This window comes from Mauremys reevesii, linkage group 3 (assembly GCF_016161935.1).
Source record: "Mauremys reevesii isolate NIE-2019 linkage group 3, ASM1616193v1, whole genome shotgun sequence".
In the NCBI taxonomy this organism is placed as follows: Eukaryota; Metazoa; Chordata; order Testudines; family Geoemydidae; genus Mauremys; species Mauremys reevesii.
The window spans coordinates 177,575,073-177,600,905 of record NC_052625.1 but is presented as its reverse complement, the minus strand read 5'-3'; the positions used below and the strand labels follow the sequence as shown (position 1 = coordinate 177,600,905).

At 41.0% G+C, this 25,833-nt stretch overlaps 1 protein-coding gene across 5 annotated transcripts in view; it reads left to right on the top strand.

The window, feature by feature from the left end:
* The window catches only part of KIDINS220 (kinase D interacting substrate 220), a 166,027-nt gene that overhangs the window by 122,158 nt on the left and 18,036 nt on the right, over positions 1-25,833 (top strand). For 3 of the 5 annotated variants that reach the window (XM_039528939.1, XM_039528935.1, XM_039528936.1), the window contains 3 exons: positions 6,511-6,737; positions 12,995-13,105; positions 20,364-20,396. In XM_039528939.1, coding sequence (XP_039384873.1) covers positions 6,511-6,737; positions 12,995-13,105; positions 20,364-20,396 — 371 coding nt within the window. The remainder of the gene's footprint in view (positions 1-6,510; positions 6,738-12,994; positions 13,106-20,363; positions 20,397-25,833) is intronic. The other 2 variants (XM_039528937.1, XM_039528938.1) reach the window with 2 other exon arrangements.

Below are 25,833 nucleotides of genomic sequence, written 5' to 3'. Positions count from 1 at the left end.
AGCAGATTGGAGCTGACTATGCAAGTCGGTGCCTCTAATTTGTGAGCGGTGCTGGACAAAAAGGCCAATTAAGCCATTAGCCAAGAGCTCACAAATAGGCACAGGAAGGAAGAGCACAGGTGGGAAGCAAGCAGTAAGAGGGAGAGAAAGTTTACTCTCTCTCTGCTTGGGAAAGGTCTTAGGTATGCTGTGAAAGTGTTGGGATGCAAATGTAAATAAACTGCACAGGGTGTTGAACCAGCAAAAGTGTCTCCACATCATTTGTGGACTGAGACAGAGGCAGGACCAAGGTGACGCTGTAACACATGGGGGCTTGTCTGGGACCTGAGCCAACGCAAGGATTTGGCAGCCTGGGCAATGGAGGAGGCCCTTCAATGGCTGGTAAAACAAAACGAGGAGATGCAGAAGGCCCTACAAGGTTTTCAACAATTCCACCACCTGGAGAGAGAGGCTTTGCTTGCCTGGCAGGCAAAGCAGCAGAGAAACTTGCAAGATTTCATAAGGGAACAAGCCAACATCCAGCAGAAGCTCCTACAGAAGGTGATAAGTCCCCCAACGGGGATGATGCCTGAACACAGAGCCTTGGGCTATGTAAAATGGGCCCTGCAGATGACCCACATGCATTCCTTGGCACTTTTCAGAGGGTAGCCATAGGTCCTGGATGGGATAGAGCAACCTGAGCCCTGCGGTTGGCTCCCTATCGGTCGGTAGAAGCCCAAGTAGCCTCTATAGCCCTGAATGAAGAACAGGTCAGAAAATATGAGATGGTGATGTCAGCAATCCTGGATCAGGTGCGGCTGTCTACTGACAAGTACCACCAAAAGTTCAGATCAGCAAGGGGGACAGGAGGTTTATGGCCCCGGGCCTTTGCCCAAAAGTTGATGGACTGGGCCACCCACCGGTTGAGACCAGATACCCAAACGGTAGCAGAAATAATGGATGCTCTGGTATTAGAGCAGTTCTTTCAGGGCCTCCCTGAGACCATACAAGTGTGGGTCAGGTGACATCTGCCAGGCACAGTGGATGCTGCCGTGAAACTAACAGAGGAGTATGCAGAGAGACACTTTCCCAGGAAAGATGGGCGACCATATAAGGGTCCAGAGCTGGGGAGGATGGCTAGAGAATCCACAGCAGGAAGGGGCATGGACAGGAAGAAGGAAGAACCCTGAGGAGTTCCAGCTCTGGCTCGGCCCCTTATTTGCTACCATTGTGAGCGATCTGGACACAAGAAATGGAACTGCCAATTCATGGATTATGGCTGGGCCAGGGCTGGAGGGAAGAAAAAGGGGCAAAAACTTGACATGCATCCGACGAAGTGGGTATTCACCCACAAAAGCTCATGCTCCAAAACGTCTGTTAGTCTATAAGGTGCCACAAGACTCTTTGCTGCTTTTACAGATCCAGACTAACACGGCTACCCCTCTGATACTGGATAAAAACTGTCTACCATTTCAGTGATGGTGGGGAGGAAACCCCAGGGAGGCCTTGTGGATACAGCCTCAGTTTGCTCTCTGGTCCGGAGGGAGCTGGTGAAGCCTCACTGGATGACTCCAGGAGCAACTATGGACATAGTGTGTGTCCATGGGGATGAACAGCATTGCCTTATAGCTCAGGTGCCCCTGAAGGTCCCGGGGAGATTTTGGTGGAAACAGGGTGGGGTAATGGAGTGGCTGCCTTGTCTAGTTGTCTTGGGCGCAAGGACCTCCCTGCAACACAACTCCCAGGAGAAGAAATCCAGGTGCAATTAGGAGACTTGAGGGAACCTGGAGCGTAGATTTTTCCAGATGTCTTCAGTTTCCCGTATCAATTTTCTACACTTCCTAATTTCTAATTTATATTGTTTGCTATCTATTTTCCCCTTTTTCCATTTGTCATATACAGCTCTACCTCGATATAACGCTGTCCTCGGGAGCCAAAAAATCTTATTGCGTCATAGGTGAAACCACGTTATATCGAACTTGCTTTGATCCACCATAGTGTGCACACACACCTCCCACCCCGGAGCATTGCTTTACCGCGTTATATCCAAATTAGTATTATATCGGGTCGTGTTATATTGAGGTAGAGGTGTATTAGTTTTTGTTTTATTTCTAATTGCTGCCTTCACTTCACCACTGAAACAGTATTGGCAGCTATCCTTTTTTGTGATTGTGGTATTTTGGCCATCTGATGAACCCTTCTTGAAGAACTCCCAACTTTCTTTCACATTTTTCTGTCTAAATATTTACTCTTAATCAATTTCTCTCATAATATTCCTCGGCTTTGGGAAACTGGCTGTTTTGAAGCATCAAGTATGTATGTTACTTGTTGGGACTGTCCTCTGTTTCTCCATATTGGATGAAATCAGGTCATGATTACTGGTTCTTAGAAGGCCATCAACTTGCAGGCCAGTGATTAATTCATATTTATCCATCATAATGAGGTCCAAAATAGGTATTTTGCATTGGGTACAATACCCTTTGTGTTAGAAAAGTTGCTCTACTCCAGTGTACCCCAAACTGTGGGGTGAGCCCCCTTTATGGGGATGCAGAGGAACATTTGGAGCGGGTGCGGGGGGCCTGGGCCAAGGCTGGGGGGCAGGGAGGGAGTGCCATCCACCCCCGCTCCGAGCTCTGCGATGGCTCTGGCTCCGGCTCCTGGCTGCGGGTTCATTCATAGCCACAACTTTGGCCCCCGACCACAGCTTCCCTCCACCTCCCCGCCTCGGCTCCAGACCCTAGTCCCAGTCCCGCCTCCACTTCCAGCTGCATCCTCAGCCCCGGGCCATGGCTCTGGACCTGGACCTGGACCCAAACCCACCCCCAGCCTTGGCCCCCTTACTCCAAGCTGTGCGTCCCCCCTGTTCCCCCCATCCCGAGCCGTGGCCCCACTCCCAGCCTTGGCTGGCGGGGGCAGACAGGGGTAAGGGAGAGTGGGTGATGGGGAACACTGCTCTACTCCTTTTCCAAAGTCTACTAAGCTTCATTTACTCAGGAAAAGAATGTGTTCACTGATCAACAGCATATAACTGCCACATTTTGCTTGTGACTGAAAAAAGTGGAAAGTCATGTTTTTAAAACGTATTGGTAGATGCTGTTAATATGTCTGAAGGAAAATGTACTAGTGAGCTTTAATGTTAAGTTATTCTGGCCTGTTATAGCTGACATAAAGAATCCACGCCAGGACACTGGTTAAGAAGAATCTAGGGCTGTGGGCAGGAGAGTAGGCCTCCTACCCCATGGCAGTGGGGCAGCAACCCTCCCTTGTTCAGAATCCTACAAAAATGGTAATGAAATCCTTTGTGGTTTTTCATTATCATTTCCGATGAGAAAAACAATAGAAATTAATAATCCACTTTTTCTAGTGTTTGATTATCAGAAGTATTGGGCTTTGTTGCCTTTGAATGTAGAATACAGTGTTTTTCAGGAAATAGGTAGACTTCTTCCTTTCCTTCTCAGAGAGCAGAACAAATGATGTATCTGAGTATTCAAAATATATTGGGGATAGAAGATTAGGCAGGGCTCCTACCAAATAAGTACGAATGGTCATACTGGGTCAGATCAATGGTCCGTTTAGCCCAGTATCTTGTCTTCCAACAGTGGCTGGTTCCAGATGCTTCAGAGGGAATGAATGGAACAGGGCAATTTATCAAGTGATCCATTCCTTGTAGTCCAGTCCCATTTTCTGGCATTCGGAGGTTTAGGGACACCCAGAGCACGGGGCAGCGTACATGAGCATCTTGTCTAATATCAATTGATTCACCTACCCACCATAAACTTATCTAATTCTTTTTTGAGCACGGTTACACTTTTGGCCTTTACAGCATTTTCTAGCAACGAGTTCCAGAGTTTGACTGTGCACTGTATGAAGAAGTACTTCCTTTTGTTTGTTTTAAACCTGTTGCCTATTAATTTCATTGGATCACCCTGTTATTGTGTTTTGTGAAGGGGTAAATAACACTTCCTTACTCACTTTCTTCACACTATTTGTGATTTTATAGCCTTCTGTCATAGCTCACCCTCCCCCCCCCCCAAAAAAGTTGTCTCTTTTCTAAATTGAACAGTCCCAGTCTTTTTAATCTTTACTTGTATGGAAACTGTTCCATACTGCTAATAATAATATTGCCCTTTTCTGTACTTTTTCCAATTCTAATATCTTTTTTGAGATGGGGCAAGCAAAATTGCAAACAATATTCAATGTGTGGGCGTACCATGCCTTTATATATAGTGGCATTATGATATTCTGTCTTATTATCTATCCCTTTCCTAATAGTTCCTAACACTCTGATAGCTTTTTTGACTGCCACTGTACATTGAATAGATGTTTTCAGAGAAGTATTCACAGTGATTCCAAGATCTCTTCCTTGCAGCTTGTTTAGACCCCATCATTTTGTGTGGATAGTTGGCATTATGTTTTCCAATGCTCATTACTTTGCATTTATTAATACCGAATTTCACCTGTCGTTTTGTTGCCCAATCTCCCAGTTTTGTGAGATGCCTTTGTAACTCTTCGCAGTCAGCTTTGACCTTAACTATCTTGATTAATTTTGTGTCATCTGCAAACTTTGCCACCTCAGTGTTTACCTGTTTTCCCAGATCAGTTTATGACTCAGCTATTTTCCTCTCTGTCTGAAAACTGACCATTCCTACCTTTGTTTTCTATCTTTTAACCAATTACTGATCCATGAGAGGACCTTTCCTCTTATCCCATAACTGCTTAGCTTGCTTAAGAGTCTTTGGTGAGGGACATTGTGAAAGGCTTTCTGAAAAATAAGTTCAGTTATATCCCCTGGATCACTCTTCCACATATTGTAGACACCCACAAAGAATTCTAATAGATAGGTGAGGCATGATTTCTCTTTACAAAAGCCATGTTGATTCTTCCGTGACATATTGTGTTCATCTATGAGTCTTTTATAATTCTGTTCTTTACTATAGTTTCAACCAATTTGCCTGGTACTGAAGTTAGTACTGGCCTGTAATTACCAGGATCGCCTCTGAAGCATGTTTTAAAAATAGGTGTTAGCTACCCACCATCATCTGGTACAGAGGCTGATTTAGTAGTTATGAAATTCCATATCTGAGTTCTTTCAGAACTCTTGAGTGAATATCATTTGGTCCTAGTGACTTATTACTCTTTAGTTTATCAATTTGTTCCAAAACCACCTCTATTAACACCTCAGTCTGGGACAGTTCCTCAGATTTGTCACTTAAAAAGAATGGCTCAGGTGTGGGAATCTCCCTCTCATCCTCTGCAGTGGAGACTGATGCAAAGAACTCATTTAGTTTCTCCACAGTGTCTTTGTCTTTGTTGAGTGCTCCTTTAGCACCTCGATCATCCAGTGGCCTCAATGATTGTTTGTCAGGCTTCCTGCTTCTGATATCCTTTAAAAAAAAATTGCTGTTAGTTTTTGTGTGTTTTGCTAGTTGCTCTTCAAATTCTTTTTTGGCCTCCCTAACTATGCTTTTACACTTGACTTGTCAGAGTTAATGATCCTTTCTGTTTTCCTCATTTGGATTTGACTTCCAATTTTTAAAGGGTATCTTTTTTACTCCAATCACATTTTACTCTGACTCTTTTGCTGTTTTTATTTAGGGTATACATATAGTTTGTGGTTTTTAAAAGTTTCCATGCAGCTTGTAGGCATTTCACTCTTTTGACAGCTCCTTATAATTTCCACTTAACTAGCCTCCTTATTTTAGCATAGTTTCCCTTTTTGAGGTCAAATGCTACTGTGGTGGGATTTTTTGGTATTTCCTGCCCCTATCAGGATATTAAGCTTAATTATGTTATGGTTGCTGTCATTGGTTCAGTTGTATTCACGTCTTGAACCAGATCCTGTGCATCATTTAGAACTGAATTAGGAATTGTCCCTCCCCTTGTGGATTCGAGGACTAGCTGTTCCAAGGAGCATTCATTAATGGTGTCTAGAAATTTTATCTTTTCATCCTGTCCAGAGGTTGTATATACCCAGTCAATATGGGGATGGTTGAAATCCCCCATTATTGGGTTTTCAGTTTTTGTAGCCTCTCTAATTTCTCAGCATTTCACAGTCACAGTCGTCGTCCTGATCAGGTAGTCGGTAGTATATTCCTACTGCTATACTCCTGTTGTTCAAGCATGGAATTTCCCTTCATAGAGATTCTATAGTATAGTTTGACTCATTTTAAGATTTTTACTCTATTTGGCTCTATGCTTCACATATAGTGCCACTCCCCCACCAGCACAACCTATTCTGTCATTCCTAGATATTTTGTATCCTGGTATTATCATGATGATACTTGTTTATTATCCTGTTATTCTGATGTTTTCTTGATTGGCTTGCCCATTTCTTCAGCTGGTTTCTCATACATGACAATCAAAAGCCTTTGGGACTACCCTAAGTCCACGAATTAATTAATTAATTAATTTATTTATTTATTTTGCACACTTAACTCCAGTGAATTGACAAATAATAAAAGGAACTTAAAACTAAGCACTACATTGAGTCCCTCTCCTTTCCTCATCTTGTATACATATTTAATGTTTCAGATGTTCGTGCTGCAAGAGATCAAATGAATATTGGAGGATTACCATATTCCACAATGCCCTTACCTGAGGCACCAGCCAGAGCATCATCAGTGTTCAGTCAGCCTTCATCAGTCTGCTCTTCATCCACTTCCTTCAATGGGCCTTTCAATGGTGGAGTTGTATCACCACAACCTCATAGCAGCTACTACAGTGGCATGACAGGACCTCAGCATCCATTCTATAATCGAGTAAGTAACCAATTAGCTATTAAATCACACTTAATATGATTTAATCTTGTAATATTGCATAGCTAGTCCTGTAAATGCTTAAAGGAAAAGAAAACAGACAACCCCCACCACCTAAAAAACCCACCCAATAAAAAGGGACAATTGCAGGAAAAAATGGTGAAACTTGCAGGGATGGTCACCCATCACTGCAATCTAATGGAAAAGCGTATGGAAAATTGAAACAAAAGGGCAAACTTTAGGGAAAATGTCCTATTAGTTTGACACACTATTAAATAGTGGGACACAGCAGGAATTTTTTAATAGTGAGTGTATCAGGGTTGGCTTTTTTTTCAATACACAATTACTAATACAGTTAATTTACTCGGGTGCTGTCTCAGTATGGCACTGACAAATTGGTCTGAAATCAGAAGATGAAATTCAATAGAGACAAGTGCAAATTATTTCTCACTTAGGAAGAAAAAATCAAATGCAAAACTACAAAATGGGGAATAACTGGCTAGGCAGTAGTTCTGCTGAAAAGGGTCACAAATTGAATGAGAGTCAACATATTCTGGGGAATATTAACAGGAGTGCTGTATGCACTGTTGAGGCCCCAGCTGAAATATTGTGTCCAGTTCTGGATACCGCCCTTTGAGAAACATGTGGCCAAAGTGGAAAGAGTCCAGAGGAGAGCAACAAAAGTGATAAAAGGTTTAGGAAACCTGACCTATGAGGGCTTGTTTAGTTTTCAGAAAAGAAGACTGGGGTGGGGGAGGACTTGATAATAGTCTTCAAATATAATAAGTGCTGTTATAGAGGATGGTGATCAATTGTTCTCCATGTCCACTGAAGGTGTAGAACGAGAAGAAGTCAGCTTCCTAATCACTGGAGATTTTTAAGAACAGGTTAGACAAACACTGATCAATTATGCTCTAGGTTTACTTGGTCCTACCTCAGTGCAGGGGCTGGACTAGATGACCTTTGGAGGTCCCTTCCATGATTCTACAATAAACAGGCACATGGAAACAGAAAGTAAAGTTGAACATATTGATTTCTGCATAGCTACATAAAGCCACAGACGAGCTGCCCCTTCACATAAGTGTGAAGGAACTCAGGGCAATGCGCTTGGCAAGCGAGGTGTTCCTCCCACAGCTTGTGAGCAAGACGGTGCAAGTGTTGGCAGAAAATATAGCAGTGATGTTCTATGTCAATAAGCAATGAAGGCCCCATTCCAAGATCCTTTGTCAGGAAGCCCTTGGGCTATGGAACTTCTGAATGAGACATTACATCCACATAGAGGCCAGGCACCTCCCAATGGAAAGGAACATGATAGCAGATCGCCTCAGCAGGTCCTTCTCCTCTCACCACGAGTGTGTCTCCACACAGAGGTAATCAGTGCCATTTTCCAGAGGTGGGGGACTCCCCAGGTGGATTTGTTCACCACAGCACACAACAAGAAGTGTCACCTCTTTTGCTCGGCTGGAACAGGGGCACTGTAATCGATGCCTTCCTCCATCTACGGTCAAGAAGCCTGCTGAATGCTTTTCCAGCAATCTCTCTGGTTCACAAGGTGCTCCTGATCGCTCCGGCATGGCCTCACCAGCATTGGTTTGTCATGCTCCTAGACCTAGCAGTCACAGCCCCGTGGATTCTCCCTCTGACCAGGTGCAGCAAGTCTTGCTAGGTAGTAGAGCACAGAGAGGTTGCCCTGGTAGTAGCTCTCTGGTAGGTAGTAGAAAGCTATCTACTAGGGCTGTGCTGTGCTCCAGGCTTTGTAGCTTACCAATGTACACATCTAGTCCCCCAGTTCCCTACCTACAAGCTGGACTCCAGGTCTGGTTCTTGGCTCATCTTCATTGAACAGTGCACAGAGCATGCACTGTGATCCAATTGATTCCCTCTTATAGGGAAAGCTGGAGAGCAAGAGGTACCTCTAGACAGGTCTCAGCAGGTCAGGAACACAGAAAACATAATGTCGGAACTCAGGCTGCAGCAGGATGGCAAATTACAGGGCCAGAAAGAAAAATTCCATGGCTGTGGAATCATGCAGCCTACTGGGCCTGTATTGAGATGGTTGGGAGAAGACCCTCATCACATCTCTGATGTATGGTTTACAGGCTGTCTGCAAACTTGGGAAGCCAAAGTTCCTCTGGTTCCACTCAGTATATATTTATGGTCATCTCATGTTTTCAGTGTTATCCCTGCGACCATAAGGGCTAGAAACATCCTATTTTTTAAATGAAAGCTGAGACTGTGGAGCGAGATTCTACAATGGAGAGCTAATTCCACAGTTGTGAAATCATGGAATACCTGAGCCCAAGCTATTCCCAGGCAGTAAAAAGCATAATTGCAAGCAGTAAACTCCCCCTAAGGGGGATAGGAAATGGTGGGTCATGGAATAATTTTTGACCAATTTCTAGGTTGCAGACCAAAAAGAATAAAAAATAGTGATTGAACCAGCCTCTGCTATTTGATTCAGATGACCTTCTGTAGAGGGAGGGGAATAGGGCCTTTCTGTCCAAGATGATCATTCGCCATCTCACACAAGCAAGTTCTCCCCATAGTTTGAGGTGGCTAGATTTTTTGAGAGGGAATAATCATTTTAAATTCAAAAATTCACATAGTTCAAGAAGTAAATTCACATAATTCAAGAATCAGAGGGGTAGCCGTGTTAGTCTGGTTCTGTAAAAGCAGCAAAGAATCCTGTGGTACCTTATAGACTAACAGACGTTTTGCAGCATGAGCTTTCGTGGGTGAATACCCACTTCGTCGACTTGCATCCGACGAAGTGGGTATTCACCCACGAAAGCTCATGCTGCAAAACGTCTGTTAGTCTATATGGTGCCACAGGATTCTTTGCTGATAATTCAAGAAGTAACATATAAACTCTGAAATAAAATTCCTTCTCTTCCAGGAATAGATTGCTATAGAACCTGTAGCACATGGTAAATAGACTTTATTCAAGGTACTTTATGATATAATTCGGTAATAGGAGGTTTAAGGCCTAGATTGATACTTAGTCTTAAACCATTTTAAGAAGGGAAAAAATTTAAATGTTGTTTCTGGGAGCAATTTTCCACAATTGTAACAGGAAGATTATTGTTCTCCAGACCTCAGGCATATTGCAAAATATTCAAGTCAAAGAGAGTAACTCACAGTGAGAGGAAACTAGCATTTTCAGTCTGGATTGCTGTCTTCTGGCTAGCATCAATACCAAATGATAGGTACTGTCACACATTGGAAGTGTGTGAGACTCTCTAGCTGGTAAAAATGAGAGAGAGTCCAAAGATCAGTTCATCTTGCCGCTAGGACAGTGGAGCCATTTGAGTTTTTCATAAACTACCCCATAGCTTGTCCCAGCTTGATAGCTGAAATACATTGGAGTTAGACTTTAGTTCTTTAGTTTTTGTTTCACTTCATTTACAGCTTCCTTGGAACGTGTATAAAGCGCACCAGTTTCTTAGTTCTTAGGTGAGGTTTTGGGGAATTTTCCAGCATTTTGGTTTTGGTGAGCTTCTGTAGAACCGTAGGTCTGATTCCATCAGTAACTTGCCTGGTTTTCTGCCAGTTAACCTGGTTGGCTGCTGGGGAGCCCACACTTCCACAGTCCATGGCTCTGGGGCAGCTCAACCATGTAGACTGTCTAGGCAAGGACCCCCTGGCTTCCAGGGTCCCTGGCTCTGGGCAGGAGTAGAGTTGAGTCCCCGGATGCTGTGGTTGGAGCCTGGAAGGCACGTTAGGTGCAAGGACTTTAGCAGAGGCTCTCAAGAGTTAGGCTTCTGGCTCCGCAGCAGGGACTGTGGCAGCTCTGGGAGGCCTGCAAGCCTCCACTGGAGCCAGGACTCTCAGGGATCCCTGATCTGTTGTGGAGGACTTCCCTGACTCTCCAGTGGGACTCCCTGGATTGTCCCCAGAGTCCGGGGGGCATGAGGAGTCTCTGGGAGTCAGGGCAACCAGCTGCTCTACTTCATTTAGGAAAAATTGAACCAAAACAGTTTTGATTTTTCCAGAATTCCAGAATTTCCTTCCCATGAGAAATTTCTAAACTTCTGGTTTTGAATTTGAACTGTAATTCCTTTGACATGTTGGAATTTCCCATGGTATAGAGAATTTGGAGTTTCAACCAGTTCTAGTCTATGATCCTTTTAAATCCTTAGTGATTAGATCGAAGTGTAAAATGCAGAGGCATAACAATTGCCAGCAATAGATGAGTGCCTGCCACCTAGTGATAAAGTGGTGTACTGTTCTTTGAATTTTGTCCCATGGAACACTCAGAACTTTGTCATGTGCAGGAATACAGGCCCAATAGCGTGGATCTATATAGATGCTACAGCATTGTCAGAGAACAGCTATAAGACGGTAAATAATTTTTTTTAAATGTCTAAATATAAAATATTTATGCAGTGTAGCTATAGCCATGTTGTTCCCAGGATATTAGAGAGGCCAGGTGGGTGAGGTAGTATCTTTTTACTGGACCAACTTCTGTTAGGGAGAGAGGAGAAGCTTTTGAGCCACCTAGAGCTTCTAGCTCAAGAGCTCTATGTGGCTCAAAAGCTTGTCTCTCATGCCAATAGAAGTTGGTCCAATAAAAGATATTTCCTCACCCACCTTGTCTCTCTTAATAATATAAAATAGGAATTTTCAAAATGAGCATATGTACAAAGTATAAACATATTCTGAAAAATTATGGAATGGTTTCAAGAGTCTTGGTTCCTGGAAACTAAAGAGAGATTATTTTTTATCTTTTTATTTTATTTAAACACATCAGTCTTAAATTGCATGGCTCTATAAGAAAACTGAGAAGGAAAGTACTGAAAAATAATTTTAAAGGCACACTGCAGCACTTTTATAAAAATATTAAAAATTGGGATCAGACAACACATTAAATGTGTAAACTTTAAAATTACAAATATATTTACAGGCCAAAACAAATATGTTGCAATGTTTGAAAAGCAGTTTCTACCTATCCTATCTGCATCATCAATTGCAGGATTCCATATTTTGTACATCTACAGTTGCTGTATTTGCATAACACACTGATGGATAACAATCTAATCATAATTGGGGTGCTGGTGTAGTTGGTATTATTGTCTAACAGTCACAGATCAAATACAGAATCCTAAATTTGGTCATGGTATGTAAATAAAGGGGAAACTGTTTTTGAATACTTTGTTTTAAAACGGGAAATGTATTCGTAATTTTGAGGTCTTTATCTACTTTTGATTACCAGTGTATGAGGCAGTCATCTGGAAGACTAAGCACAGGTCTGGGAGCCAGGAACTCCTGAGTTCTAATTCTGACTCAGCCACTGGTGTGCTTTATATGTTTTGCAAGTTACTTAACATTTGTCTCCTTAAATCCCATCTGTTTATATAAAAAAAAAAAAGAGAGAGAGAGAGATACTTGCCTGATCCACAAAATTGATTAGTCAATTAGTATTTGTTCTCCACCTTATAGTTTTCAAAGCAAGAAACATTTAACAATAATTTTAATAAAAACTTTGTTTTATTGTAATTAAAATTTACATTGATTTAAAATATTTTTGTATTAAGAACTTACATTTTGCATACTTGTAGCTTTATAGCATCATAATATGCTTTAAAAATGCAAAAATCTAAACTAAAAATTGAACGTGATTGTATTAAAATACTTTAAAAATAAAACAAATTCAAAAACTGGTAGCTTTAATGTCTGGTCTCTTATTTATTAAAACAAAAAAAAATTGGATGCAACAAGCATCCTATAATCAAAACTTCCACTTATGTGCCATGCACTCCATTTTCTATATAGTTCTATAGATATCCAAGTATGATGGATATTATGAAGTTTTGCAAACTGTAGTGAGCTCTTGTTCCCTGTAATTGTAAGTTGAAGAGCTTTGTGATGGTGAAATTAATAGAAGGACAAAGTGGGTTTTTTTTTATTGCTCTGTCCACTCCTCCTGCCCTCTTCCCCCTCCCCCAGACATTGCAATGAGACTTTCAAAAGTGTTCAGCATTCACCTTAAGCTGTTCCCCTTTGAAGTCAATGCTAGAACTCTTATTGGCGTCAGTGGGTGCAGAGAGGTCAATACTGAGCAACTTTGAAAAGCTAACTCTAGAGCTTTTGATTAAGTAAAAGATAAATAAAGCTTTTAGTATTTGTAATTTCTAACTTTATTAAATGTAGCATTCTTAAGCAGAAGTTGTATTTTGTTGAAATAACTTTTCCTTTGATTATTATTACATTTTGATTTTGTGTAATTTTGTCCTTTTTTTGTTACATGTTTCTTTCCATAGCCATTCTTTGCCCCATATATTTACATGCCAGGGTATTACCCTGGCAGTTCTCATCACATCTCACGTCCATCACTAAAAACGGGTTTGTCCAGAGATCAGAACAATGGCCTAGTAAGTATTTTGAAGGACAATTAAAATACTAACCTAAAAAATAAGAATACTGAGTAATACAGCAGTAAGGTTGTTAACTGCAATATAGTAATACACATTATATTTTTATAAATAGATTTAAGAAATTAAGGTATTGCTAACATGAAATGTAAAATGTATTTTGTTTTTACTTTTAGTAAATACCATATATAGAGTGGAAATTTAATTCTAACATCCAAAAACCAAGATTAGAATAGATTTTACTGACACATGGGATTGGCAGGATAACTTTTTAGTGAAAACACCCATTTCCTGCTACCGTAAATAACATGATGTGACTTAGTAGTATATGACCCAAATATCTGTACTTGTAAATTTATATCTCACTTTGCAAAATATTGTAAAACACTTCTATATAGATAATATATGTGTATAATATATAACGAAAGACTAGGAGAAAATATAGTTGCATCCTATTGCTTTGCATAGAATGTGGGATATCAAAAGGCCAACATAAAATAATTATTAATTAAAAGGACCGCTTATTTTAAATTGTTTTAATTCAAACTAAAACAAAATACATTTTATGTTCAGTATACATCAGTTGTAGTTTTATGTTAAAGTACATATGGTTTATATCTTACATTTACATTTCAAAAGCAAAAATAAGTTCTATGCTTTTTTCTAGGTGCATATAGAAGTAAAAATAAAATCCCTTTTTAAAGATTTTCATATTTTACTGAAATAGATTGGTGTTCAAAAGAGAATTTAGAACTGAGAAAGCCTAAGAAAATAAAGCCTCATTTGACAATCACTTTAATACTAGAATATTGAGGCCTTTGGGCATAGCTTTAAAATATTTTAAAATCTTTTTTAATCACTTCAGTAAAACAAATGTTTCTGTTGAATAATGTATTATTGTTAGACTCATTTCCATTCATTGTTTACTTCATATTTTTGAGCCCTTAATCATTTTACCCAAACCATAATATTTTGTTGTTGTTAGGATATTATCAAGGAGGATGCTGATGAGGGGCTTTCTTCACCCACAGACCCCTCAATGGTAAATGAGTAGTCATGTGGTGTGGAAATGTAGCATCTCATTGCTTTGTCAGCAGTAATGAGTCTGCATTGATTTTAACTGCAGTTCACTAACACTGCATCAGTGGCTTGGTGGGCAAATAGAGTAGCTGAATACTAATAAATGTAGTTTGTGAATGAATTCAAGAGCTAATATTTTACTTATAAGACCTACTGTATTATTTTCCCCTTAGTCTCCCCTGACCTTCTCAGTAGCTATGAAGTAGAGAGTCTTCAGCTAAGAGTACAGTGTCTTCAGTCTTCAAAAGCAGTTCCGGGATAGTTAAAAGGAGTGAGGAATGGCAGTTGGCCATTCATTACTTAGTTTTTAGAACTGAATGGCTGAATCCTATCCTCTTCTCTTTTGTTCCAATATCCCAGCATAAAGCTGCTGCAGTTGTTACAGCATGAAGCAACTTTATATGAAAATAACAAAAATCTGCTATATACAGTAACTCCCCACTTAACGTCCTCTCGCTTAATGTTGTTTCGATCTTATGTCCCTGCTCAGTTACAGAACGTGCTCCATTTAAAGTTGTGCAATCCTTCGCTATAACATCGTTTGGCTGCCTGCTTTGTCCACAGCTGGCAGCCCCCTTATCAGCTCCCCTACGCGCTCTCCCCCCCCCCCCCCCGCCTCCTGCCCACGGCAGTCAGATGGCTTGCAGCGTTCAGGAGGGAGCGGGCAGGAGCGAGGGCATGACGCACAGGCTCCTTCTCCCTCCCCTGCCTTCCGAATGCTGCAAACGTCTGATTGCCGCAGGCAGAAGACAGTGGAGAGAGGGGGGAGCCTGTGCGCCAAGTCCTCGGTCCTCCTCCTTCCCTCCTGCCCCCTGAACGTCACAAGCCAGCTGATTGCCCTGGCCAGGAGGCAGGGGAGGGAGTGGGGAGGAACGAGTCCTCCCACCTCCCCCCAGCGACCAGCTGGCTTGCAGTGTTCAGGAGGCAGGGGAGGGAGGGGGAGCCTGTGCGCTGTCCTTGCTCCTCCCCTCTCCCTCCTGCCTTCTGAATGCTGCAAGCCAGCTGATTGCTGTGGGCAAGAGGGAGCGGGGAGGAGCGAGGACGTGGCATGCGGAGTAAATGGGGAGGGGGGAAAGAAGAGGCAGGTTAAGGGTGGGGGTTTGGGGGAAGGGGTGATGTGGGTGGGCCAAGGGTTGAGCCCCCCCCCCTCTGGTGCTTGCAGAGTAGGGGAAGCTGCTGCTGCGCAACGTGCTTCTCCCAGCCTACAGCACCTTCAGCCTCCTTGCCTGCCTCATTGTCTCCAGTGCCAGTCGGCGGTGCCTGTGTGTGGTAAGGCGGGGGCACCTCTCGATTATAGTACTGTACTATACTGTATGGCCAAAAAAAAATTTCCCTGGAACCTAACACCCTCCTCCCCCATTTACATTCATTCTTATAGGGAAATTGGATTCGCTTAACATCATTTCACTTAGTTGCATTTTTCAGGAACATAACTACAACGTTAAGTGAGGAGTTCCTGTATCATAATCATATTCATGAGCTAGCATGTTAAGGTCTACCTTTACTCATGAATAAGTTAATCTTAGAATTTTGTGTTCCACAACTTTAGTCTTTATTTCATTATAAATATTCATACAAAGATATCTTCCTTTATATGTGGCTGTTTTAACCCTTAATTATGGAAGGCAATAGAAAACCATTCCTGGCCATCAAGCTCTGGTGACTGCCAACACAAAAGGGTTAACATAGTTTTAACCATTATCTTAATTGCTTTATCCTGTTATCTGCAACAGCCTAAATGTGTTACTTAAGGTATTTTTTGTCTTTCACTGATGCAAGAAAAGGTTTGCATAAATGTCTTTGTTTTTAATTATGCAACAATAGGAAAAACAAGAATTCCAGCATAATTATGGCAAGCCTGGATTAAAATAACATGAATTAAGGATTTTATAGGCATGGAATGTTTCTCATTCTTTAACTAATGCTATTGAACCTACATATAGAAGCATTCAAGATCATATATTGTTCTGAAACCCTGTAATATTTTGATCAAAATGTAACATTAATGGGGTAGTTAAAACCTTGATTCTGAATTTTGTAGTGCTTGTGAATTATTTTGTTTTAATACTTGATTGTCTTCTCCTCTGCTCTGTGTGAAGGAGGCTGGAAGGGCCCTGTTATGCTTCCCTACCATCCCTAATCCTCTGAAAGCCCTTCCACAAGTAGGCTCTGTCAGTCAGACCTTCCTGGCTTTCTGGTTGAATTTCTGTGGAAGACCGAAACAATATTACTCAGTGTGTTCGTTCTCCATTGATTTAACCATGATGGAAAAAATGAACTGTTTTCATGCTTCCTTTGAGTATAAGATGAATTCTTCAGAGTTATTACAGGCTCAGTAGAGGTGTTTGAGGCACTTCAATTATCCACAAATGATGGATACAATAGACTATAATAATTCTGTCCGAGTATTTAGGCCGTCCTTAATCCATGCATCTTTGCCACTATAGATGATGATAGCTTTTACTTATTCTTTAATGCATGGATCCATGCATGCAAAATAATTCAGTGTACTAACAATCCTTATGAATTTTTTAATGAATACCAACTACTGTGAATGGTTTGGTGATCTAATAGGAATACCGCATGGAGGATTAAAGCTCAGTCTTGATTCCTGAGTTTGGCATGGCCTAGAAGGGTTGATTTATCTAGCCCTGAGTAGAGGAGAGAAGCTCCCTTGACTTGCTTTTTAGTAAGCATTTTTGGCCAATGCAAGGAGCTGGTATCTCTGGAAGACCCGTTTTTTTCATATGGGTCAAAAATTCTGTGAATTGGCAGAGCTGTGTGGAGAAAGTCTTGTCTCAGTGCAGGGGGCTGGAGTTAATGACTTTTCAAGGTCCCTTCCAGCCCTACATTTCTGTGATTCTACAGTTGCACAATACCTCTTCATGCTTTGTGGCTCCTGCCATTGATGTCAGTATGTCAATAAAGTTAACCAGTTTTTTAACCCAAAATCTTAAAATCTTAGAGCCTGATTCTGGTCTTTCCTACACCAGTGTAAATCATGGAAATTAGTGGACTGATGGTAGTGTAAAACTCATGTGATTATAATTACATGTTTAGTCTTTTTTGTGCATTATGTTGTGCAGAGTACATTGTAGGCACTGTGTGAGTGCACACACTTGTGTATATATATTTCAAACTTGTATTTTGTGTTCTAGCCCTATCTAGTCCATAATTTTCATGGTTTTCTGGAATAGTGGATAAAGAATACTGTTAAAATTCCCTGCAGGTTGAATGCTGGTTCTCTTTAGTAAATTAACTGATTTGGGGCCTGATCATGTGCCATTGAAACAGAATGGAAGCTTTGCCATTAACTTTAGAAAGTGCAGGATTCGGCTTACAGGGTATTATAATACTGACCCTAGCTGTACTTTTGTCTTGGAGTCTCCAAAATATCTTTTTCACAACAAATTTAGTATTCTTTAGTCTTCCAAAATCCAAGTAGACAGGTAAGCAGTTTGTTGTGCCAGTAGAGTATAGTGTGGTATTTTTAATGAAACAGTGTTAACTTTTGTTTTCCAGTAGCACTCATGATTTTCTAGGCACTCTTCTGACAGCAAAGAAGGCATAATCTCTGCCTAGTCTAAACAGTTTGTCACCAGATTGTAATATGAACAAGATCTGTGTTATCTGTTATGCTTATAAGAATCACATGGGATCTTTTCAGGGGAAAAGGCAATATGCCGCGTTTATTGAAAATATAACAGCATATGCATTCAATCACACACACACACTGGTCTTAAAGTTACCAGTCTGTCATAGCTCGAGTCAAATCTAATGGCCAGTTAGATAGAGCACGAATGAGGAGCTAGGCTCTGTTGGTCACGATCTGATGCTCCAAGGCTTTGCAGGACTGAACCCAGAGTTCTATGGCAAAAACCCCAGCTTTATACTTGTAAATTCCCATTTTAGTCTGCGGATTTTGCAATGTAATCATTAGTAATCATTAGTCCTTAAGTGGTGTTAATCTTGGGGTTTTCAGCTGTTATCTCTTATTTGTTGTCTCGCCTTGTGGGGCGGGGGTGTTTGCCTTACCTTTGAGGTTGTTAATGCTGCTAACTTATTTAGCATCAGATAAAATGGATGTTTTCTGATTCTTTCCTGCTGTCTCTCCAAGTCTCTCACTTCTTCTTGACCATCTGGACATTTGTGATGGCTTTCACACTCATCCTTAACCCAGTGCCGCCGGGGGGGGGGGGCAAGAGGGGCAATTTGCCCCGGGCCCTGCAGGGGCCCCCACAAGAGTTTTTCTGGGCCCCTGGAGCGGGGTCCTTCACTTGCTCCGGGGGCCCCAGAAAACTCTCGCGGGGCCCGGGCCCCCGGAGCTTCTTCGCTCCCGGTCTTCGTTGACCGGGGGTCCTTCCTCTCCGGGATAGAAGGACCCCCCACCCCCCCCGCCACCAAATTACCACCAAAGCAGGACCCGCCGCCGGAGTGCAGCCGGGTCTTCGGCGGTAATTCGGCGGCGGGGGGAGGGGGGGGTCCTTCCGTTCCGGGACCCGCCGTCGAAGTGCCCCGAAGACCCGCGGTGGAGACTGCACTTCGGCGGCGGGTCCCGCTTCTGCGGTAATTCAGCGGCGGGGGGTTCCGGAACGGAAGGACCCCCCCGCCGCCGACTTACCACCGAAGCGGGGCCCCCCACCGCCGAAGACCCCGGGCCCCCGGAATCCTCTGGGCGGCCCTGCCTTAACCATGCACACATCCTTTACTCACACCAAACAGTTTTACAGAGAATTTCAGACAGGGTTACATTTTAGAAAGGGTTATATGGTTACTAAAGGGATTACAAAGGAACCTTACACAACTTTGTTTACAATGCAGATAAGAAACAAGACGTTATAGCAAATTTTATTAAAGTAAATGTTTGAAATGAAAAATACACAGGTTGAGAGGGAAGGTACTGTACTTCTGGGGTCAGGCTTAGGTTATGGAGGGTTACAGATATAGTTTGCAAGGATGAAAAGATACATACATATCGCATAACCGGCATAGACCCAGATTGAGGTGCAAAGGTTTTTAAAGTGTCAGTGGATAAGTGGGCTCGGGTATGCCACCCATGGAATGAATAAGGAGTCCAAGTCAATATCAGTGGAGCGGATAAGTACATGGGTGGGGTGCGTCCCTCGGTCCGTCAGGGAAGGAAATGAAAACTTATCCTAAAACAAAAGGTGACCATAATCAGCCATAAGAACTGTTCTGGTCTGTTCCTGCCTTAACATCAGTTCAGACACAGGCAGCCTGTCTGATGCGTTTCTACCAGTGGCCCCTTAGGCCATTCCTTTCTGCTTTCAGAAAGGGTGCTGGCAGGGTATGGTTAAATCATACATCAATACATTTAATACATGCTGCATTATTATATCCTTCATTCTAAATTATCCAAAATACAAACATAAAATCCTACTACTACATATCTACCCACATATATCACGAATCAAGTTAGCATTACTAATTGCACTTGTTAGGATGGAGCATGCCTCAACATAATTGTATTGTTTTAAAGATGTTTTCCCTGTTGCATGAAATCAATAATGCCTTGAGGCATATAATGTACTTTCATTGAAGTGGCCCTAAATGGACCTGTGCAAATCATGTAATTATACATAAACCCTGCCTATCATTTAAAAATAATGGAAGTTTTTTTTTAATGGATAGGTCTGGGTATGGTCAAAGGATGCAGCCTGGGAAGTTTGTCACTTATTCTTGCAAATGTTGTTAATCCCCTTAGAATGCGAACTATAAACCCTATTACTATTTGTTCTCAAAATCTACCTTTTCATCTCTGTTTTCCTTGCTTAGCTATGAGGACTTTAAAATTATTCAACAAATAATGGTGTAACCTAATTTTGAAATGGCAAAGGAATTTTAGGCTGCAAACCAAGATTATTCACAGTAAAAATGATGCAGATCTTCCCTCTGTCCTAGGATATTAAACCTCAACAAGTATTCATCTGCTTTTTTATGAATACAAAAGGAGCAAGTCACTTATCAGAAATATCTATCTTAAATGTTTTATTGCAGTATAAAAAAATCTCAGTATACTAACTTTGTATCATAAAGCTAGTTTTACATTCACTGTTTTAAATTAGATTAATATGAATGTCAGTTACATCTTTAGACATTTTTGATGTTTCACTTTAAGCTTCTGTCTTTTCATTCTGTTTTTGTCCCTTTCTTGAAGCTGTGTAAATCTGGGTTAAACAAACAGAAACAGGTACAGCAACTTTCTATGAATTGTCATTTACTTATTTGATGGAATCATTGCAAAAGCTCTTCATGCTAGGCTGTCTATAAATTAATGCTCATTACTAGCCCTTAGGTTTGCTTTGACAAGCTGCTTTTAGCTTTTGCATGGCAAATATTTTTCAGTGTAATGTTCTCTAAGCTGAAAAATGTCAGTTTAAATACAGTTTTAATTCGCTTACATGATGACATTATCCCTAAAGCAATTACATTATTTATTCTTCAGGCAGTGTTTTTATAAAGAGTGATTTGGATTAATGTGTATTTATTTCAAATAGTTTATACTTTAACAAAAATCTAAATATTTAAGCATTTTCCCATATAATTTTTGATAGAGAAAAATGCTTCTTTCTAAACTAACTCTTAATGCATGCAGAAATAGTGACTTGCTCTTGACTGCTAAAATATTTTGATTTAATGCAAGAATGCCTATTCCATTTTAACAGTGTGTGAAATTTCCTTCTTTATTTCTTTGTGGTAATCTACAGATACTATATTTGATAGATTCACAGTTCACAAACTGTTGAAACTCTTCACTTTGTTCTTAGAGTATTTATGTTAGCAACACCATTATAAAATAGTTTTGGTCACAGTTTATGGCTGCCATTTTTCAAATTATAATAGATTTTTCCACTAAAGTATAATTTGAACTAACCAGTAAATTGTGATTATGGGTAGATTAACCTAGTTCATGCTTTTCAGCATCTCTTATTCACTACATTCATTGTAAGAATATTGTTGAGAAATCACATTGGAATAGGAAGAAGATTGGAATAATACGTCCAAATAGCTCTAAAAATTTCTGAATTGTGCTGACTACTTGGATAAAAAATTTAATATCAGAATGATTAAAAATGTTATGACCATTTTTGTTGCCTTTTGGACAAGTTTCTCAAGCAATCAAGTCAAGGTAACAAACGTGTAAGTTTTAACTACGAGAATCAAAAAATTATTTTTGTTGTTTGCCTTCATGTTAGATTGCAGTTACCCTTTAGAACAGAAATGTATTTGTTTAAAAAAACCCATAATCTGTAGTTTTGTTAGTATTTAAATGCTCTATTTAAAACTGTTTAGTTTTATTCATAAAAGAAACTGGAATATCTTTTACTATTTACAGACCGTGAAATAATTTAGATAATTGTGACTATCAAAAGTGAGTGTGTGGGTGGAGAAATATTAGCCAAAACTATTTGGTAAGTAGGAGACTAAGAAGGCTAAGAATGTAAAAGTGATTATAAAAGTTAAGTATTGGAAAACATAAAGATTACATAAGAAGGGAATACAAATAATGCACAAGTATTGCCCAATGTGCCTGCAACAGCCTCTCTTCTTGTATACCTAGTAGCCTCTCTGTTGTTTGAAATCATAAGAATAAGCCATACCAGATCTGACCACTAGTCCATCTAATCCAGTAGTTTATTTCCAGCAGTGTGCAGTGCCAGATGCTTCAGAGGAAGGTGGAAGAAAGCCTGTAATGTGGGCAGTTACATAGTTCAGAGGGAAAGCTGCTTCCTAACATTTAATCAATTAGTGATTGGCTTATACCTTGAAGTATATGAGGATTTATATCCTTTAAAAAAAGTAAATTGAATATTGTCTAGTGTAGCTGTAGGTGTTCTCATTATCAAGAGTAAATGTGATTCTTTCCTTGAATCTCTTAAGCTCTCTTAAAGGTCTCTTCAGCTCACCTTTGAAAGTGAAGTACTTAAATAAAGAGAAAAGAGAGAAACACTATACAGAACATAAATACATTCATCATTGTTTACAAAGAATTACAGGTAAATGCTGATTAACTGAACTGTAGTTAACCAAAGCACAGTTTTGCATCTCAGAGTTTACCTGTGTGATGTTGAGCTTCTAAGCTTTGAAGAAGTGATGGACCTCCACAGAGTTTAGCTTCAGTCCTGTGGTGCCTAGATGTTCCACAGTGCTGAAACCAAAATTCCATAAGCAGGAACTGTGAATGCTAGGTGGGTGCACTGCTAATAGAACTAGCATTTCTGATGACTCTGGGGACATCTGGAATAACCAGATTACAGATAGAGGGCTCTGCTTGTATCATCTTTCAGAAATGTCTCTTCCTGCTCTGCATTCTCCGTCCCCAGCACTCTGTTCTGTCTTGCACACAGATCTTAGATTTCTGTGCTCAGAGCTAAGCTTTGCAAGAGTGCGCTCTGTTCCTGCAAAATTTAGGGGCTTTTGGCGATTAACATCATTTCTGCAGAATTTCAAGAGTTCCACAGGGCTGAGCCCTTTGGTTAAGTAATCCTATGATTATATAGAGGTTTTGGATGTCCTCTGAATAATAATGGGTTTATGTGTGTTGGGTTATGATGCCAAAGGCAGAAATTAGTTTTCTAGAAAACGAAGAGGAAGGATTGAAAACCTGAAGTGTCACAGCAGAATGTGTAATGATAAAAGTAGGGTAGCATTCTGTGGCCTGCTCTGAAATTCCAGATGATATAGTGCAGTGGTCACCAACCTGTAGCTCACAATCGATTGGTTCATCCTGGAGCCTCTGCCAGTCAATTTCAATCTCCGTCTGCTAAAAGTCTGGTGGTGCAGTGGGGCTAAGGCAGGCTCCTTGCCTGCCCCAGTCCCACGCCACTCCTGGAAGCGGCCAGCATGCCCCCATTGCTCTGCACGTTGCTCCTGCCCACAAGCACTGCCCTCGCAGCTCCCATTGGCTGGGAACGGGGAACTGTGGCCAATGGGAGATGTGTGGTGCTTGCAGGCAGGAGCAGCGTGTGGAGCCACGTGCCCCGCCACAGGGGCATGTTGGCTGCTTCCGGGAGCGGCATGGGGCCACGGCAGGCAGGGAGCCTGCCTTAGCCCCACTGCGCCGCTGACGGAGGTAAGTGCCACCCCAGCCCTGATCCCCCTCCCAGAGCCAGCACCCCATACTCCCTGCTGCATCCCAACACTCTGCCCCAGTCCAGAGCCCTCTCCTGCACCCAAACTCCCTCCCAGAGCTTGCACCCCCTCTCGAACCCCTACCCCATGTCCCAGTCCGGTGAAAGTGAGTGAGGGTGGGGGAGAGTGAGAGACGGAAGGAGGGGGGGATGGAATGAGCAGGATGGGGCTTCAGGGAAGGGGCGGGGCCTCAGGGAAGGAGCGGGGTAGATCCTGGCTTGCACTTAAATTCAAAAAGTGATCTCGTGTGTAAAAAGGTTGGAGACCACTGATGTAGTGGTACCTTTAACTATTTAGATGTTTATAGTTTACTATATATGGAATGCTTAAGAGTGTCTTTGGAAAGGAAATATTTTACCACAGTCTCATATGGAACTGATGCAACCAAAGTTGTTAATCATGCTTGATCCAAATATTTGCACATGGACAAGAAGATAAAACCTAGATATACAGTTAAACTTCAGTTATCCAAAACTCCCTGTTAGCTAAAACAAGGTCACAATACAGAGAACTGTTAACTATGTTCATTATCCAAAACGCCAACTATTCAAAATTATTTAATGAGTTCCATTACATTTGATAATTAAAGTTGTACTGTATAGCATTCACTCTTAGACTGCACTTTTCAATAACTATGTTCTTCTGTGAGTAGAATTAACTCTTTCTGTACTTTCCCAATTATACTGATATTTTTACATTTTTATTACCACTAAATAAATGTTACAATATTTTGAAACCTCTCTTATTCCTTTTAAATATCTAGAAATACATTTAATGTTGAAATCTCTTTCAGCAGGGGTCTGTCTTGGGTCCAGTACTATCCAATATTTTCATTCATTACTTGGATAATTGAGTAGAGAGTGTGCGTATAGTATTTGCAGATAATACCAGGCTGAGAAGGGTTGCTAACACTTTGGAAGACAGGATTAGAATTTCAAATGACCTTGACAAATTGAAGAATTGGTCTGAAATCAACAAGATGCAATTCAGTAAAGACAAGTGCAAAGTACTACGCTTAAAAAGGAAAAATCAAATGCACAGCTACAAAATGGGAAATAACTGGCTAAACAGCAGTACTGCTGAAAAGAATGTGTGGGTTATAGTGGATCACAAATTGAATGTGAGTCAACAATGTGATGCGGTTGTGAAAAAGGCTAATATTCTGGAGTGTATTAACAGGAGTGTTGCATGTAAGACATGGGACTTAATTGTCCCACTTTACTCAGCACTGTTGAGGTCCCAGTTGGAGTAGTGTGTCCAGTTCTTGGCATCACGCTTTAAGATGTGGACAAATTGGCGAGTCCAGAAAAGAGCAGCAAGAAGGATCAAAGGTTTAGAAAACCTGACCTGTGAGGAAAAGTTTAAAAAAAACTATCCATGTTTAGCCTTGAGAAACTAAGATTGAAGGGGTATTTGATAACAGACTTCAAATATATTAAGGGCTGTTTAAAAGGAGGACTGTGATCAGTTGTTCTCCATGTCCACCAATTGTAGGGCAAGTAATAATCGTCTGAATCTGCAGCTAGGGAGATTTAGTTTAGCTATTAGGAGAATAGCTATTATGGAATCCCCATCATTGGAGATTTTTAAGAACAGCTTAGACAAATGCCTCTCAGGGATGGTTTAGGTTTACTTGGTCATGCCTCAGCACAGGGTGCTGGACTTGATGACCTCTGGAGGTGCTTTCCAGCCCTAGATTTTTATGATTCTGTTATAGAGAACTATACTTATTTGCTTCAGTGTGTGCTCTTTGTCTCTTGTGGTTTTCTGTAAATCATTGTGTCACAGTGTCTGGAGTGGTTCATGAGCATTAATGCCAATTTCAGGGCAGACTGTCAAGAAGCAGGGCAGAGACTCCAAACTGGGTTGTATTTCTATAATTAGATTTCACCAACCCAGTAAGGAATATGAACTATACAGCACTATAACAGTCTTAAAACAGAGTCAGAGGCAGTCCCCTTGATATTCCAGTATATCTTGCTAGCCAGTCAAGCTGGACTTAGTGATAGTTGGTTGCTATACACCAAAGATCACAAAATATTCAGGTTGCTCCGAGTCCCAAGAGAGCAGTCACTTACCTCGGGTCATTTTGTACTTTAGATCTCTCTCCAAAGACAATGCTTGTAGCCAATCCTGTAATAAACTAAAGATTTTATTGACTAAGAAAAGAAATGAAAGAGTTATTACAGGATTAAAGCAAGCAAACTTATATACATAAATGAGGTAGTCAGTGGTTTTAAAAGATGACACAGTTGTAGTAATCTGTTAGTTCTAAATGGGAAATTGATATATAATTGATACATAGAATTGTACAGGCAAAAGAGGTCTTGATGGAATTTCTCTGTTTGTCTCTATGTAACGTGATAATATCCAAAATGTCAGGGAATGTTCTAGGTGTCAGTGGGCAGAACCCCTTTGCTTTTTGTGAAATCAGCAGAGAGAAATGGTGGGAGGGAGACAGAGACCCTTGCATCTGGTTCACAGATTCAGCAGCA